The 19726-nt window shown below is 43.4% G+C and overlaps 1 protein-coding gene across 1 annotated transcript in view; it reads right to left on the reverse strand.

Annotated features, from left to right (window-relative positions):
- Positions 1-758: 758 nt before the first annotated feature.
- DDX18 (DEAD-box helicase 18) overlaps positions 759-19726 on the reverse strand; it is a 111065-nt gene continuing 92097 nt past the window's right edge. Inside the window, exons 13-14 of the mRNA XM_086957359.1 lie at positions 15806-15983; positions 759-1576 (exon numbers count right to left, since the gene is read on the reverse strand). Of these exons, the coding sequence (XP_086813485.1) occupies positions 1431-1576; positions 15806-15983 (324 nt within the window). The 3' untranslated portion in view covers positions 759-1430. The remainder of the gene's footprint in view (positions 1577-15805; positions 15984-19726) is intronic.

Consider the following 19726-nt stretch of genomic DNA (forward strand, 5'->3'; position numbering starts at 1 on the left):
CTTCGCAAAGGGAAACAGGTTATCTTTCAGTAGCTTATTTCTGTATTTGGCTGTTAAATTGCTACTAATAAGGTGCAATCTTTGCTAGTATTTCTTAGTACTGCCATGTGAAAAAAAGGACTTGTTTGGGCAAACAATGTGCCTCATAATACAGTACTGCATCATTTGCCTTTTCTTGCCGCACACATTACACTTTTAACCTTGATGAACGTTTGATAATGCTGCATTCACAGCTGCATTTCGTGTCTACTTCTGATACATTTACTCTTCAAATAACGTAATCTACATTTAAAAAAAAGTTTGTCGATGAACACAAATGTAATGACATTAAACTAAAAGTTTGCTGGTCGTGCTACTGAGGGTTTGTCAATGTTAAACTCCTTTGTGTAATTTCAGTACACATAAATGTGCTGTTTTACTACGGATCGGATTAAAACGTATTATCAAGCAACATCTCCCTCCAGTGGCCCTTAACTGTTGTAGCATTACAGACAAAAATCAGTTTGAGGTCTGCCGATGCTCGCAGCAGGAGTACTATTCAGAACTACTTACGCGTGTGTGCAATTCACGTATTAGCATTTCCTTTTTCCTTATTCCTAAAGGAACACCGCACTGGCGAAGTATTGCGGCTGAATAGTTCCATTAAAGTTACAGGAAAGGACCACTTTTTTCCTGCCCAGTTTAAGTGTACACCTTTTACTTATACCGGTCAATTCGAACTACCGGCTGCCATACAGTTGCCATTAAGAGTATAAGAGTGAGATACAATTATTTATTTATTTTAATAGTTGCATTCCAACTTCACGTGATATTTAGAGACACTCGGGATGTTAAAAAAAAACCATATGCGGGACAGGACTTTATGTTCTGATTAACACTTTATATTAACGTGCCTTTAATACGATTGTCTAAATACTTTCAGCATAAACCAACGACACGGGAAAGCTGCATTTTGAAGTATTTACAATTCTGGAAAACACAATTCAATAAAATAATTCAATTATTTCTAAATGGCTCTAGCGAAGAAATATACAGATAGAGGTGCCGATCGTTGAAAAGTGTAAAAGAACGGCAAGTTGGATTGCTTGTGAATGCAGAAAACAAGTGCAAAGGAACGGTTTAAAAGACCGGGACAGAGGCGCAGGCACGAAATCGAAGTAAAAGTTGCATATTTTACAGCTGGATCAAGTCATCCTTCTCCTTCTGGACCCCTAGTTGTCTTTCATCAGAATTCCAAAGCAACACTTGCTGCGTACACGAAACTAGCACTTCCATCAGAACATAATTTTGACTTTACTTTTCAAAAAGAGTATGTACAGTTTATTTCACATTTCGGCTAAAATGCAAATAAGCCAGCAAGAATGTGTACACAAAATTTCCGCTGAGTTTTTCTTTTTTTAAATTTTACAACACGGCCAGAGAATGGTTCATCAACGGGTGAACTGTCTTCGGTCTGATGTGTTCTTATTGATGTGTTTGAAGATCTTTGATTTGTGAACACTGTTAGATTTCTGGTAGCCAAATCCTCCACCACCGCCTCGTTTTTGCATTTTCTTCCCTTTGCTGCTATTTACGTCTGGAAAGTTCATTAAGGAAAGATAATCGGATGAAGAAACTGTGACATTACATACTTATCTCACATTGGTGTTTATCATTTGTTCTCTGTATATCCTGAGTGATTCTATGCAAAATTTCATACCTGTATACATTTTTAACACAAAACATTTCTGGTGTGTGGTATTTATTAATTTTCGAAGGCTGTAGAATTACTTTATGAAAATATCAAGTCCGATTATCTGGTGTATGTTAGCAACCTGAGTAGTACGCCAATTGCCTCCAAACTGTTCTCACAGCCAGCAACAAAGCCTTTCCCGCTCCCAATGTTCCGACTTATTGCAGCATGGAGTCAAGGGAGTAGGCAGCAATTTTGCGGAGCGTTGTATTTCAACTGTTGAATGCCACATTTTGTTGCATGAAAGACGCTAGTACAGGTTAATATGGAAAAGCACATTAACATGCAGCCTCCCGCCAGCACAACTTTCTGAGGCGAGCTGGACTGTTGCCTTTACAAACGAAGACAGTGCAAAACCAGACTGGAGTTTAGAAGCTGCCCACACAAAAACACTGGTTGGCAAGAAAGAAGACTGAATTAAATGGGATGGGGATGCGGAGAATGAGGCAGGGCGGATTAACTACTGATGGATTGGCATATGCTTAAAAGTGGACTGGACACAATACGGTGTTTGGCAATGGAGAACACAATGTGTTTTTCTGCAACAATGTAATGAAAAGGTAAGAGGAAGAAATACAAAAATCATTGTAATTTCAGTAAATCTATCATTTTAAATTAATACTTCGCTTAGGAGAAAGGGAATTTTTCTGCTCAATTCAGATAACCACTCCACACCCAGGAACATGTAATTCCCTCCCAAAAAGTGTGCAATTATGCTGATGAACATAAAAATAAAAAATAAATACAGCCAAGTGAGCCACTTCTGAACCACGAGGGCCAACCACTAGATCACTTTCAAATGTTACACATGCAGTTAATGAAACACTATCGTCCAAAGAAATCCCACAACTAACCTTACAGCAAGCCAATCCTAAAGAAACCAGGATTAATCAAGTCGGCAAAAGGTGCCAAAAATTGCCTTCAACATCATGAGCACTAGGACAGATTTTTACGAACCTTGGGTACACCCATGGGGTCCTAGCCTCAACAACCCTAGTAGGGTAATGTCTGGACAAGGCCGGTGGACTTACATGGGGCATAAAAAGCCCACCGCCGACAGTCAGAATGTTGCTGCCATGCAAGTTCAAAGCCTCGGCAGATGGGACGAGCGAGGGCAGCCCTGCAGCAAAGGCCTTGCCGTGGTGAGCTGTCCAAGAAAAATATCCTTTGAAGCACACAGCGTCGGGTGTCCGGCTACAAAAGTGCTGGGCGGTCCTAGATTCTCTCGCAAGAGGTAGTTTACTAAGGTGATCCTAACTGTATATTAACCAACACCATCAAAAGTTCAACCTCTATAACAAACATGGTAAAATCCTCAATGTCTAGCTCTTACGCTCGCCACAACACACAATCTTAGGCGCTACGGAAGCTCTACACAGATTTCTACTCTGCCTCCAGTCTTCACTCACTGCACCCAATTGTTTGCCTCTACCTAGACCTATCTATAAACACGCTTTCAGCCACACAGCCAAAAGGCAACTGATGTTTTCCAATTTTCACCAGCTTCCCAGAGACCTGGATCAGGGCCGGAGAGAACTATATAATTATACCCAAGGAGTAGGTACTTAACAATCAATGAAGTACTTTAGGTCTCACAAGGGGAACTGAAAGCGCGACAGATACAGTACTCTCTGTTGCATAACGTTATTGATCAATCTTTTCCGATAACTGCAAATGCAGGCTTTAATAAACCCAATAGGTCAAAGGTCTTGAAACGGGGTGCCTGGAGTTAACTGGTATTGGGGGATATGCCATACACTGGCCAAGAGGAGATTTTAACATGCGCTTGAAGAGAACACAGAAACATGCTGAAAACAGTGACAGAAAAGGATGAATTTTGAGGCTTGAAGCTTTGTATTTAACAGTAGGATGGGCTTAAAAACTCCAACATACAAAGTACTTTTTGGCTAAAAAGCCAGGTTTGGCTGGAGGGGTCACAGATTAAATGAGGCTAGTTGCGCACTGGGTGTAATAACGTGGAAAAATGTACTGTAAGAATGAACACCAATCTGTATCAAGATACCCCATGAACAATTAAAATGTTTTGCTTGGTTGCTATGTTCTACTTTGTATATATCCAGTGTGAAAAAGTGAAAATCACTAATGCAAATTACCTTCACCTAGAGAGAAAGAGAGTGAGTTAAAATCCCCGAAAACTACCAGTACTAAACATTTTATAGAATAATTATAAACATGTATGTTTATTTTGGAGAGGAGGGGTGCTGATAAAATAATTTTACATGTGGGGTGGTGGCTGTGAGAAGTTAGCCTGGCATATGATGTCCACTAGTTCTAGTGGGCACCTTGTACCAGTCTAATAGACTCTTATTGATGGTGGTTGTAAAGTCAACCTTATAGAAAGCTATCCTAGTGGTAGCATGAACCAGCAGTCTTCTGGCGAAGACTTCAGTAGGCGAGTTAAGCAAGTTGTTTTACCATATATAATCCCTTGAATGCTAAATGAAAACACATCACACAAGGTATATATCAAATATATATGTATTTAATCTAAACACAACCCCTCTGCACTCTTTATGCGGTCAGAGGTCAAAATACAATAAAAGTCACACAGTTAATATATGATAAGTTGCACAGTATACGTTATGCCCTAGGGGGCCTCACAAACCATATACTAAGAAAGTGGTATAAGTACCACGTGTTCTGAAAGCAGGCCCGGGGCTACACTAAACCAAAGGTTAGGAAGTAGGAGGCCCACGGGAGACAGGTGCAGTGTCTAAACACAGACGCAGGTTACCATTGACTTTCTATAAGAAACAAAGAAGTTACAAATATACAATTTAAGGACACTTCCGGATGGACTAGGATAGAACCCTTTTAAACTAGGATACTTCAAGAGTCAAGACCCACAGGAGCACCAGAGTACTCGTGTCACCTCACCCAGGAAAGTCGGGTGCGTAGGTGTCTTTTTGTGTCGGGTTTCATCCTCGTTTTCTATGGAGAGCTGCAAAGAAGTGCTGCAGGCGACCAGAGGAAAAGTGTCCGGGTGGATCAAAGGGTGGATCGGTGATTTGAAGAACCTGAAAGCAGAGGGGACAGAGTCTGGGTCACTAGCCAGTGACCAGGAAGGAACCAGGCGATGTTGGGTGCTTGAAGGTGAAGAAGGTGAGTTTGTCTCTTCAGCCACGAGGTCCAGGAGGCATCGACAATGACCAGGTGCTGGATTCGAGCTGTTCCACGATGGATCTAGATGACTGCAGTGTTGGTATCCGGATTGGACCAAACAAGCATTGGCATCCGCAACCCACACAGGATGTCGAGATTGGCTCTGTTGCAGACCAGCAAGGTCTGTGGCGCTTCTCCTTTTCAGGGAAGCTGGGGCAAGCCTGGAGTAACCAGGAAAGCAAGATAAATTCAAGATGGCGTCTTCAGGGGGCTCACTAGCCAACGGGCAAGGAACCAGGAAGACGCGTCTAGCTCAAGCGCAAAGGCGGGGCCCACGGGACACTCGCAGAGTGTGGGGGCCTGGGCTTTGGTGCAAATGGTACTCAGGGCTGGGGCTTCTCATACTCCAATGCACAACTTACTGAGGCTTTAGGAAAGGAGTGCAGGTAGCAAAATGCAGGATGTCCAAGAAGTCCAGTCCCACGTCTCTCGTGTCCGCCACGGGTCTCCGCTTTGCTGTGGATGTGGATCGGGGTCAGAGAAGTATGGCAGTGCAGTTCTTGAGTCGCAGAGTCTTCGGGTTCCGACAGGAGCCTTGAAACTGCAGACCAGCGAAGTTGCTGTTGGTGCCTGTTTGCACACGGTGGTCACTCCTTGACCACAAGGGAGATGACTTCCGTCTTCCAGTCAGAATGGAATGTCGAAGGTCCAAGATATGTCTCTCAAAGCTTCGTCCAGGATAATCTAAAGTCCTGGGGACACAGCTCCTATACTTATACTAAGGATGTGGGCTGGATTACCTGACTAGGTCCCTCCTATGGGTGGAACTGAGAAGGGGGTGGTTACACCCCTTTCCCTTTGACCAGTTTCGCACCAGAGCAGGGCTGGGGTGCCCCAGCAACTGGTTGAACCAGGCTATGGATGGAGCACCTAGTGTGCCCCAGGCAGTGTCTAGATGCATTCACTGAATGCAGTCCTCCCTGCCCCAAAACACAAAACCCCTGTCTGGGGAGGTGCTGGTACCTCCCTGGACAGGAAACCTATTGTCCGGGCCTCCCCTGCCGGAGTTTCGTCCAGCAACAGGAGGTCAGACTCGTGTCTGTGGCAGCAGCATCCATTTTGAGGTGCTGAGGCTCTGTTTAACTTTAACCGGGTAAAGCAGTAACTACATGTCTTTTCCCTCTCAAGATTCAAAGATTCAAAAATACTTTATTCGGTTAAAAGGCAAAATAACCATAAAAGTTGCATGAAAGGTGCAATTTACAAGAGGTAAAGTAAACTTTTTTTAAAAATCACAAGAAAAGAAAACAAAATTAAGTTCATGTATACCATAAAAGCAATCAATCCATTTGAATTGATTTGCGACATTTAAAAACTAATTTTGAAAATTCTGCAATTGAGGCTACCATAAAAACAGTTTCCATTTTCTGGCACTCTATGAACGCTAGGCGGCATCTATATACATTTAAATCTTTGAGGATAGGGATGATAAGTTTCTTTCGAGGAAGGGTATAAAATTTACAAAAGAATAATATGTGTATATCGGATTGTTGGGATACATCATCACATGGACAGAGACATAAATCCTTCGACCAACAATTCATCACGGGGAACGAGAATGTCCTAAAAACAATATTAAATCTAAATCGGGTCAAAAGGTAACGTTCATGATTGGACATATACAATGAAAGATATGGCTGCAGTTTCTCTCCGCATAAAATGTCCTGGTGGACAGAAACAGTCTTTTTTCTCGCCTCCTCTATATGTCTCTTTTCCTTGAGGTACGCCATACACAAATTTTTCAAATCTCTTCTAGATATATATTCCATTGATTGTGGGTCCTCAAAGTACTGGGGGCAGCTTATTTTTTCAAGAAAGTTTCTAACGTAGCCTAACCATTTAAAGTCACTGATATTGTCCAATGCTATAATGTCCTTTAAAATAGCCCGGTTAACAACACATTCATCATTTGTCCAAACCCTATGCCAAAGGAGGATTGGCTGAATTTTAATAATGTCAGTAACATAAGGTGTTCCCAATTCAGCATGGCATATCATCGTTGCAGTACTTTGGGGTACGGACAGAATGTGGCATAAAAACTTATTTTCCATGATTTGAATCGAACTGATATTTGAGTAACCCCATAATCCTGCACCATAGGTGGCTACAGATATACAAGTCGCATTATAAACCGTTAAAATCTCCTTTATGGGTTTTTTACCTAATTTTTTCATAAAGCATTTTAGGGCCATAATGGTCTTAGAAAATAACAAAGATCTAGCATGAATCGCTGTAGTCCATGAGCCACTTTCATGGAACAATATCCCCAGATAAGGGAAGGTGGGGGTCCTTTCTAGGGGATTGGAATTTATGAAAATTGGCTTCAAATGCTTGCTTGTTCTGGACCCACAGTACATAGACAAAGTTTTAGAACAATTGATTTTCAAATCTAAACCAAGCATAAAAGTGTTAAAGGCTGTAACCAAAGTTTGTAAAGCCATTGGGGTGCGTGCCATCAGAACAGCATCATCAGCGTACATCAGTGCAGGGACAGGCCTACCTCTCACCATAGGCATGTCCCTGCCCTCCTGCACGAGGTGCTTCTCCATTCCATTTATATATAACAAAAATAGGAAGGGGGCTAGGACGCACCCTTGGCGCACACCCCGACCAATCCCGAATTGTCTGCTGCATTCACCATTATTCCCATATCTGACACTTGCAGTGGCCCCGGAATATAGCTCTCTCAGAAAGCATATAATGGCATTGTCTACCCCCATTTCGGCCATAATTGACCATAATTTAGTGTGTGACACACAGTCAAAAGCTGATGATAAATCAACAAATGTGAGGTATAGACGTTGTTTTTTAACCTTTATATACTTCTGTTGCAAGGTGAAAAGATTCAAACCTTGCTCTATGGTCCCTAAACCCTTTTGGAACCCAAATTGAAAAATCGCTTAACACCCCATTATCCTCAGCCCAGCTTTGCAATTTAGCTAAAATCACTCTCCCCAAAATTTTTATGGAAGAGTCCAATAAGGAAATTGGCCTATAGCAAGTACAACTTAGCCTATCCCCTTTCTTGAAGATTGGGACTATTACCGATGTAAACCAGGTAGGAATTGGGCTGTTTGCCAAAGCGGCATTGAAGAGCTGAACTAACAGTGGCCCCCATAATTCGATGTTAGCCTTATAGAGGTCGGCTGGTATACCGTCTGGTCCTGCTGCCTTGCCCCCCTTAGTCGCCTTCAAGCTTGCTATAACTTCAGGAAGGGTTACAATCAGAGTTCTGGATGTATCTAAATTTAGCAACCCCACATCCTGGCCTGTTTCAGGGGTTCGTTCCACAACCTTATAAAGGGAGGAAAAGTGAGCCACCCACTCCTCTTCTGAAATGGCAATTTCCATGCGTGCTTTTTGTTCATGTAAAAGGGGGGTATTAATGACCCTCCAAAAGGCAGCCGGATCCTTTGATTTTGAGGCAGCGCATAGGTTGTCCCAAGCCTCCCTTTTTATCGAGGCCTTCCTGTCCTTCAATGCTAAATTATAATCCTTCCTTGCAATTCTAATTAGGATTACATCCCATGGTCTTTTATGAATTGCATGTCTAAGCTTTGTTAAGGCTCTAGTGCACTTCCTATCAAACCATTTCCTATTGGACTTTAGGGATTTTTTCCTGGCAACCCACAATGCTTCCTTGATTGTACTAGAGATGATATTAAAATGGGTTATTATTTCACAGCTCTCTGCGTGTTCATCTAAACAGATCGAAAAACTACTCATGCATTTACTCAGTATTTTATACAGGAAATCATCCGGGACCAGTCTGCTCCATTTAAGGTTATATCCATTTTGGGTACCCAACCTCACGTCCTGGACCCTTTGGTTCGGAGATTCTCTAGTATCAACTACAGCAAATAGGTTTTCCATTTTTAGTACCTGTGGCAGATGATCACTCAGTGGTAAGTCCATGATGTTTGCTCTAATCAATCTGCTCGCAGAGCTAAGTGTACATAAACTAAAATCAATAATAGATGAGGCACCCCGCCCAACAAAGGTTGGGGCAAATGTCGTTGTATGATGTGCTAACTCATTTGAAAACCCAAAGTTAAAATTAAAAATCATCTCATTTAATGAGTCGCCTAGTAGGGTATGTTCAAAATGCGTCAAATTGACATCTTGTTCCAACATTAAACCGCAAATACCCTTTTGGCCCTTTTTACAGAGAGTGCAATTAAAATCACCCCCCCATAACAACATAACTTCAGCCCTCTTGCTCTTATCAAGTTCGTCTTGCATTTCTGAAGTTAGTGTATCAAGTACGTCCTTAATCATGCTACCTGGGCAGTTATTGTAAAAATTAAAAAGAACCATCTTTGGACCCTTCCTTGTGTCTATCACTATTTTTTGATAGTAACTGGATCCAGGGGAAAAAGAAATTTTATCGTAAACTAGAAGATTAGAAATGTATACAATCAACCCTCCCTTGGGTCTTCCGTGTACTCCACCCACCGCAGGGGTAAAGTAAGTTTTGTAGCCATTGAGATGTATCGGCGTGGTGGCCCAAGTTTCTTGAAGGGCTAATATTCCCACGTCAGTAATGGCCTCATCCCAGGTTGGATTGGTAATCTTCTGTTTTAACCCAGCCACGTTCCAAAAGAGTACCTTACAATAATCTTTTTCTACAGGTAAAATATCTACAGTATCCCCTAATTTTCTGACCTGGCTCCCTTGTATAGACTCATCCCCCACCTGTATTTCTGGGGTTTCCTCGGACCCTAGACAACTTATAAGACCCGGGTCCACAGGTTTAGTAGATAGCCGGTCATCTTCCTTGATCTTGGAAAGTCAATCCACTGCTTCCAAGCAATCAAACCGGTTGGAACACGGGAAAAACTGAGGAAATTGCAGATTGCCTGACCATCCTGGGTCATAACCTTGTGGATAAAAGTAAGGAGGCCTCCCTTTGTGTTTCACAGTGTTCCAACCATCTTCATGTCTCCCATTCCACTGTGTATTGTGGTAGTTATTATCAAAAGCCTGACCAGTATTACCACCATGGTGTCGTTTATCCCTAGTCCAACTCCACCTATTATCCGGTTGTTCACCCTCAGGGTAAAAGTAGGATAATGGCCTAGCCACAATGGACAAACCATAATTTCTTGGGGGCCTCGATGTAATAAATTCAGCGGTGCGGGGATTCTCAAATGTTATCACCACGCAGTCACCGTGTGGCCTTTTTTTATTGTACCCCACCCAAGGAGTCCTTTCAACCATAAGGATGTTGCTTTTAAAGGCTGGGGGGAGAGGGTAGTTGTCATTTAACCAGTGTATTGTTTTATTTACAAGTCCCCCATTATTTTCATTTGATTTATCATCAGGTTGGGGGACTCCAGTAAGGACCACAACATATGGTGAGGCTTCTGGGGGTAGATGTATGTTTCTGCGTGTCTCCCTCTTTTCTACGTTAACTTTATCCTTGGGAGTTTGTGTGGGAGGCGCTACTTTGCCAGTTGTGGTTGGGTTTTTAGGTGTTGGTATGGGTTTTGGAGGTGGATTAGTGGTGGGTTTTGGAGGTGGATTGGTGGTGGGTTTTGGAGGTAGATTAGTGGTAACATCGCTTTTAGCAGCTGTGGGTGGTCTATTCGTAGTTGGTTTTTTTTGTGGAACTTTATTGTTCAAATTGAAGCTAGGGGCACTAATATCTTTATGGATGTTAGTCAGTATTGTTTCCAGACATCGTAGCCTAACCTCAATAGGTTCTAAGAGAATTTTTAGCATTGCAAAGATGTTATTATTAACCATGCCTAGGCTACTACTGTCCTCGCTCCCTCCGGCTTGATTATCAACTACCCCACTTAGTTCCAAGATCCCCTCCAAGCTACTATCCAAGACAGTTTCGTCTGGCAGACTTAGTGTTATGCCCACACTTGCCCGGGGCCCACCCGTGGTATCATTAATATTGGTGTGAGCATCTAAGTTGGTACTCGGATTCAAAGGAATCGGATCCAACTGAGATGGGTCATGGATTTTGCCAGTCTGGGCTTTTTTCCCTTTTCGAGTGGTAGTTTTAGTGGGCTTTTGTTTAATACTCTTTTGTTTAGGGATTGCCCCCTCCTTCCTCCCCCTTTCATTTAGGGTACTAGCTATAGTTTCATTCTCGGTTGCAGCCGGGCCATTTTCCAACAATAAGGAGAGATTTGGGGTTGCCCCCAGGCCTTCCTGGGAGGCTGGTAAATCGCAGCCCCCGTCCTTGTGTACCATTACGAGTGTTTTTGGGGCGGATACACTGTTAGGTGTGCAAGCTTGTGCAATATGGCCCAAAGAGGAACGCTTTGCCATGGCTAAGTCTTGGGACACCCTTCTATCCATTAGTATGATCCCTTCATCAATGAGGGCATTTGTGCGCACTATAAAATCATCTAAGGTACCAGTTAGTTTCTTTGCCCCAGCAGCTGCCATGCTTCTGGTCTCTGGGTGGTTCATGGCAAGCCCAATAAATAACCCACTATAAAGCAGGAAGTGCTTACGGCCAATTACCGGTACCAATCTCAGTACAACAAGAACTCAGGGGCTCACAATGGTAGGTTACAGCAAGATTTAGCCAACTTACAGTTATGCAGTCTCGATGTCCTTTGGCTACTCGCAACCGGGCAGGGTGTCTGGCCCAGGCCAGGCTCCTCGGGCCTCCTCGGGCCTAAGAGGGCCCGCCCTTTGCCCGGGCTTCGCCCCGGGCGTCCCGCTCGCGTCCCGCGACGCGGGGGTGCTCCTCCTTTTAAGCGACTTACTTTGCGCTCACAGGGCGCTGCCACGTCACTCTGACGCGCCGCCGCGGTGCCTGCCGGGATTTGCAGTCTCCCGGAGCGGCGGCACGGAGTCCGGTGTTCCTTGACTCTTGGCGGTGGCGGCGAAGTGGGCAATGTCCTCTGTGGCCGTGACAGGTAAGTGCAACTGACTCTCGGCGGTGGTTTTGTTGTGGTCTCCCCCGCTCTGCCAGGGTGCTCCTCCTTTTAAGCGACTTACTTTGCGCTCACAGGGCGCTGCCGCGTCACTCTGACGCGCCGCCGCGGTGCCTGCCGGGATTTGCAGTCTCCCGGAGCGGCGGCGCGGAGTCCGGTGTTCCTTGACTCTTGGCGGTGGCGGCGAAGTGGGCAATGTCCTCTGTGGCCGTGACAGGTAAGTGCAACTGACTCTCGGCGGCGGTTTTGTTGTGGTCTCCCTCTCGAAGGGTGGAATGGTACCCCCGCCGCCAGAATTGGCAGGGGGGGGGGGGGGGGGGAATAGTATTCTAAAGCGTTTGATACTTACACAACATGTTTTGATAAAGCCAAACCAAAGTTAGCATGAACCACGAGGATTATAATGCACTTAAGAGTATATGGTATGGCTATATCATAGAACAGCTATAAGTAGATGGTTCCGAAAGCTGCAGAGGGGCTCAGCTCATGCTAGGGCAACCTCTCACATAAAACCAAGCACTCTGCCTCCAGGATTGTCAAGACCTACCATAGGAGTGGCTTTAAGGTGTATATTTATTTATTTATTTATTTTTTGATATTTGTAAAGCGCATCATATACCCTCAGGCGTCTTGGCGCTAGTATGGCACTATATGTGTCTATATATAAAGGTAGATATAGGTATACTATATCTAAGTAAGGGGTGATAACACCACCTTACCCAGGCTGTGTGAACAGACCTGTGGTGTCAGTTTCAAAGGCAAACCAGGGGTGGCAAAATACATGCTGCAACCCCTGGTAGGCCTAGGGTGCACCTATGCCCTGGGTACCTATGGTACACTATACAGGGGCTCACAAGAGGAGTGACCCAGTAACTAATCTGATATGTACCTAAAGTACATGGAGTCCATTTTATAGAGAAAGCAGATCGACTGGGACCCTGAATAGCAGGGTCCCAGGCCAACTAAGTCAAAAAACCAGCAAAACACCTGGAAAAAAGTTGGGGTAACCATATAGTCAGATTCCACCTTTCTACAGTGGCCTTTGAAGGATCAAACATTACAAGACACTATTTTGTACCAGTTTTAATTCTTAGGTTTTGGATCGTGCCTCACACAATAGATTATATTATCACTTAGCAACATAATCCTAGGATAATAACTCATAAATGAATTAAGCATCTGAGGAACAATGAAATAGGGATCGACATTTTCAGATTCAATCTGTTAAACAAAGAGTTCTAGGGCACAGCAAATTGAATGGGAGAGGTTCGAATTGAAGATAAAGACTATGCATGTATAACTTGTACGGAGAAGGCAGATTCAAAACCAAGATGAAACTCTGTGGTGAAAATGAGCATAATGTGTCAATAAAGGGATCACCCCTAATGTCAATCTCAACCGTACTAATATAGTCACCCAACAAAAAAAAATGGCATGCACCTAAACATGTTAAGAAGGATCTGCCCAAAACATGGTTGGACTGGACTTAAAATGCTAATTTAACTGTCATACAACCTGTGGAAGTGAATTTGGATTTAAAAATGTAACGCTGGTCAAAACTTTTATCGGAGATTTGTTTGTGTAAATGTAGAGTGACAGACTCAAGTCACAGAGTCATTTGTTTTCAAGTACTTCCGACTTCATAAGTCAGGGGAACAGTACCTCAGGCTTTGCATCAAGCACCTATTTAAGATCAATTTAATTTCACCCACTCTAGCTATAGTCTGATACTGTAAACTCTCGATGGAAACTCTTGGAAACGTCTATTTATTGGTTACAACCCCGGGACAAGGGAATGCCTCCAAAAGTTGAGAGGAAGGTAAGAGAGGCATGCAGTTATGTGTAAATGGTCAGGTTAACAGCTGTACAACACAGCACTGGGACCTGCAATTATCAAATAAACTGCATTTTAATAGTTCAGTTAGAAAACCTAAGTGGTGAGACCCATCTGAAGGTTGCATTGTAAACAACTCCATCTTCAAAAAGGGAGATAGCAGCACGAATGAAGCCATACAGACAAGCATTAAAACAAATTAGTAAAGATGAATCATGGGCAGTTCTAGTGGAAGAAATTAAAATCTATATTAAAAAAAGAAAATAAAAAAAAGCAGCTTGTAAAGCCATTTGACAGGTAGTTAATAACCTGTATTTTAGACATTTCTGGCGCTCCAACGCTGTGCCTCAATCCCAGCCGAAGATTGGCTCGCCCATTTTAGTGGAATATACGCCTGAAATGCGGCACGGTTTGAATAATCTGGGCATTAGTACTATTAATTCTGTTCATGAATCGGATCCCTTGCAGACCCCATTACATGAAGTTTTGTCTGGTGTTTCTGCTTTTAGCAATAGCAAAGCGCCCGGCCCAAATGACATCCCATCTGATCGTTTTAAGAGTAAGAGTTTCGGGGACCCCGCTGGTTAACTGTTTTGAGGACTATGCGTAACAATGGAAATCTGGACTCCTGGTCAGAGGTACTAATTGTTCCCCACCTACAAAAAAGTTAATAGCGCCGGCCCCAGCTGCTATCATCCAATATGCCAGCTAGATAACAGTGTCAAAATATTGGGCAGAATATTTCTAGGTTGGAGCAGTGGGCAGTAAATGTCTCAATTTTATCTGAAGTCCAATATGGGCTTCTTATATGCATTGGACTCTCGAAGAGTGCTTGAACTCTGAATTACTTGTCACAAAATATACAGTGGCTAAAAAGGGTGTAATTTATCTAGCCTTCATAGCTCTGTCAAGAGCCTCCGACTGTGTATCCAATCCTAAATTAAGTCATGGTCTCAACAGTGAATGCACTGAGGACTTGCATACTGACAGGGGGTAGATGTTTACAGGGACAGGCAGCGGTGTGTCCTTGCACCTTTACTCTTTAAACTTTATATTAACATGGAGACAGTATTTGCTGAGAGGCGAAGGGACATACCTCAAATTATTCAGGAATGCCTCACTCGAGTTAGCTTTGCATATGTCTCAAGCAAAGAATATTTGCTCGAAACTGGATAGACTCAACTTATTTAATGACCAAGAGTCTGAGTTTGATTTGCATGGGGGAATTAGAAGCACCGTTTCTACACAGCTATTTGAGGACAAAAGACATCTAAGGGTACACAACATTAGTGTCTAAGCAAGATGAACTATGGGTTACAACATTACCAGAAGCTAATTTTAAATCCACAGCATAGGTCTGTGCTAACTAGGCTGAGATGTAACATGGCCCATCGTTTAGTGACCTTCCCAAGTCAGCATGATTCTTCCAGTCCATTAGCTAGCTGCCCTTGCGATGGTACCTCTGAACAATGTAGACTGCATTTATTTTTAATTTTTTACTTTACAGGTTAAATTAAGCTCCTAGGTCAATTTTTTATTAACCACTAATGCACAAGTATGAATTTAGTAAAGGTAGAGCTACCATAGTAATTCTTTTTACAATCAGCTTATGTTTGTGTTGCAGATAACTCCTATTTGGCACACCGTATGCATAAGGAAGAAGCTGGGAGATTTTTTTCCATGAGATGTTCTTGTGATTAGCTACATGTGGGGGTTTGGCAGAGAAGAAACAATCACCTTGTAAGCGTTTTTCCATTTAGTATCTGTTGTAGAATTTTATGTGTATTGCATTTAGGATATATCGCAATGTTTATCAGATGATTGTATGATTATGAATTCTACCTTTATGGTTTCACATCAAAACCAAAATGAAGCTCACACTTATTGATAAACAAGTACATGATAAATGAATCAGTAAGCTTGCTGCATGACTAGATTAGGTAACTTACTTACTCTGCGCTCTGCAATGTCCTTCCTCTAAAATTGAAGTAGCAACTCACAATGTGTGTTATGGTAAGAAGGGTAAAGAGACAAGTGCAGGAAATCAAACTGCACTCAGGAATGCATCTCTACATAACCAATATTTGATCATCACAAAACCAAGCAAACAATTCAGCAACAGCATTTGCCTAAGAAGCACAAGGAAAAGGATACTGAGATCAACAAAGGGAGGCACTTTGAAGCCAAACGAGAGAGAAACCTTTGGCAGATCTAGAGTGTTAACACTGTAGATCTGTTTCAAAGAATGGGAGTCATAAGCTCGGATATACGCTTTGTAAGCTTCCTGGGCAGACTTATGCAGGTAGTAATTCTTCTCTATCAATTTTTCCAGCTGAAAAAGAAAACAAAATGATTTAATTTGGGGAAATACACTTACTGAAGGTACAACCATCTTCCAAGGAACCTAAGACTTCTTTATAAATTGCGTTGTAGCGGTCTGGTAAACAGCCTCAGAGAACTCGTACCATAGTAGTGCAATTTTAAATTACCCTTTTCCTAGAAAAACAGTCACAAAAATAATGGCTTGTTGCAATACATGAAACCATACTGCAATTAGAAGACTCAATTGACTGCATAAATATCCTGTTCGGTCAGAATACTTGCCCCCTTCCCGCTTCTCATTTGTCTGTTGTCAACCCACATACACTCAGACCATATTTGTGACCTGATAAAGATAGCAGTATTTCTGAATTTCAAGATTCCGAGGCCAAAACATTTCAATTAATCCTTAAGGGTATCAGTGGTGTAGAAACAACGCAGAAAAAAAAGATCGTCACTAGGGTGATATTTTGGCAGATTTGTGGATTGGCCTGCACGATGGCGAAGTTTCACCTCAATCTTAAAGCAGTCCAGAAAGAAAAGATAGCACACATAAGTACACTAAACCTACACATCATTAGCAATGAGGACACTGCACATCTTGCAAACTATCTGGCAAAGAAAAAAGATCAATTCAAGAGAAAGTATGCATTAATCACAGTGCGAACACTGTTTATTATAACCATGCAAGAACAATTGTTTTATTCAACAACAGCTTTACAGATCAATGGAGTCAGTAAAATGGCCGCTGTGCATTCCCAAAGAACAAAAAAACGGCAATGAAAATCATTAAACAAAAACAGTTGGTATGCAAAAAGATAAAACAATGTTTTAATTGAGAAAACTTGTGGCACATCCTACGGAGTTGTTATTTTGGAATATCACCAACAGAACCAACCCTGAATTTCCATGCATGAGTCTTGGGAAACGTACCACTGATTCTCCAAAAATGTATTAGAAGTTGCTGGGCCCTTCCTTCCAAATTAGTATGACTTGAGCCTTGCAAGGACAAGACCACGGGGGCATCGCCTTTCAGACCAACGCGAACGCCGTGAGGGGAACGGTAGGACTAGCGGTGCCGTGAGGGCAACGGCCGTAGTCCCAACCAGGAAACTACACTCCCCACAAGCTCCGGGGGCGGCACACACTCTCCACGCCACCAGCGCGCCTGGAGGTGCTTGAAGAGGTGGGAGCATCTCTCGCATCGCGAGTCGCCCGGGACAAGAGCGGGGCCAGCAGAGGTCGGGTCGGGCCACCCCCCTTGGCTTGTAGGATGGGGAAACACAAACTGAACCAAAAGGCGGACGAAGGTAAGAAGGCTTAAGTACCCAGGAAAAATGAAACCATTATATCTTATCTGACATTTGCTGTGGGGGCTTTAAATGCCCAAATTACCAATGCGGAAAAGGAACTGGGGCTTGACTCATCTTCCACCATACAAGCCAATTCTGAGTGCATACTGCCCCTGGACACGGTTCCCACTATCCCACTAGAACCAGACATTGTGATAGCGAACGCTCCACAAGTACCCCTAAGTGAGGTGGGAAATATGGAAACCACAAAGAGGAGTAGTGTTGAGCAGCCTGAGGACCGGGACTCTACGCACCATAAAGGAAAGCGTAACTATAAGAAGGTGCCACGTAAACAGCCCAAAGTCAAACTTGTTGATAAGTCCATCCCTAGCTGTCCTGCCCACCTGGTGGAACAAATAGAAGAACTATTCGAATCTCGGCTGGAGTCAGCTCTTGTGAACATTGCCAAGGATATAGTAGATACCTTGAACTTGTGTGTGGCCAATATTTGAAAGAAATGTGAACACATTGACGAGTTTATAAGGGAATTCAGAACACAACATACTGTCCACAAACATGGCAGGGAAGATCACGGGGGGCCTGGTATCAACAGAAAGACAGAGGCCGATCATAGACCCTCATTTAAACATAACCCCGCTACTTTGCCCACAAACCATACCTCACAGGGGCACAGGGCTGAGACACCACGTGGGGAGAAAGAAAACGATTCCCCTAAGGGGAGGCTAAAAACATCTACAGGTGATGAGAGTTCTAACATTAGATACGGAACGAGCAAGTTAGGCACACTAAACATCCCTCCACATGCCGCACCCTTGGTGGTAATTCTAACAGGGGTACCCTGCTTAACAAATGGAACAGTGGAAACGGAGTCTGATCTTATGAACAGACCTAAAAGGTGGTGTTCGCAGTTTAGTAGTGGGAGTGTTGAGGTCGCCGCAACCATTAACATGGTTAGACGCGTGGACTGGGTAGGTAAGAGAAACAAATGTTTACCAGGGGATTGTGTGATGGTCAAATTCAATAAGGCTAATATTGCCGATAGCCTGCTGTGGGGTGGATCAGAGATCGATGGGACTGGCATTAGGCCGCTCCCTCTTGGGTTCTGTTATCCTCCTCACATTTCCCCCCCTTCCCTTTATCGACAGCCTAATACTCATACCCAAAGAGTGCCACTTTTTCCGCGCCCTGTGTTAAGAGTCCCAGTCAGGGAGAACATCTATCAAACACGACAGTCTAGACTGAGGGAAGAAGCCCAGGGTCTAACTAGACCAGGTTTACCCAGTTTACAGACCCAAGGGAGTCAGCTTGCTCTAAGTGTGTCAAACAGATTTTCTCCCCTTTCTAGCTTGAAGGTTAACGACTGACCAACCCACACACAGCAGGGCGGTATAACACCGGAGAGGGAGAAAGACTGCCGCGCCACCCATAGTTTAGTTTACTGAGCTGGAACGTGGCGGGGCTGAGAAAGAAAGCTGTAGATGACCGGTGGTCCCACTTTGTGTCCCAATATGACATTATTGCTCTACAGGAGACCTGGGACACTGAGGATAATTTCTGTATGGATGGGTATAGCAGCCATTCGGTGAAAGCGACCCATGGCTTAGGTGGGAGACCCAAAGGAGGGTTGTATTTGCTTATCTCACTCAATTTAATGGGCTCATTTAGAAAGCTGGAGACAACCTCAGCCAATATTCCATGTCTAGAGTGGATAAGCCCCAAGTACTCAACCATTTTACTGATCAATTTTTATAATGCCCCAGACAAGAACATGCAGAACTTACATCTAGATTCTTTGTCTAATTTCTTAGATGGTTATAAGTCAAAACATAATGCTTTATTCGACGTAATATTAATGGGAGATTTTAATACACATCCTTGTAGGTGTGATTGTATGGTAGAACACCACTCCGGTCCCCCTGGCTCAATCACCACCCATTTTGAACATACACCACAAGGGGAAGTTTTGGAAAATCTACTTGCCATTACGAACCTTTTTGAGGTAGACGGGGCTAGGGGAGAGGGTAGCGCCCAACCTTCAAAGGTAGAGACACGGATACAGTGATTGATTTTATCTTTGTATCAGCTGACATAGTAAAAGTGACCATTTCCTATAAAGTTGTAGTATCAGCCTTTAGTGACCACAACCCGCTGGAATTGTTAGTGTCCTTAGGGGATGCAATGTCTAGACGGGAGGGAGGGACTGGCTGGTCCCACCAATGATCTTGTCCCCAAGGACCAGGGTAGGAGACTTAATTGGGCCAAGATAGCCCCAGATACTTTTATGCAGGATCTTGCTACTAAGGTACATGCAGACATGGTAACTTGTACAGATGACATGGTGCCTGATAAAGACATCGGCTCTTTTGTTGCCATCTGTACTCAAATTAAGGAGGATTTGAGATGTAAAAATAAGCGGGAGGCTTCAAGCCAACCTAGGTGGTTC

Source organism: Lissotriton vulgaris, chromosome 2_1 (assembly GCF_964263255.1).
Source record: "Lissotriton vulgaris chromosome 2_1, aLisVul1.2, whole genome shotgun sequence".
In the NCBI taxonomy this organism is placed as follows: domain Eukaryota; kingdom Metazoa; phylum Chordata; class Amphibia; order Caudata; family Salamandridae; genus Lissotriton; species Lissotriton vulgaris.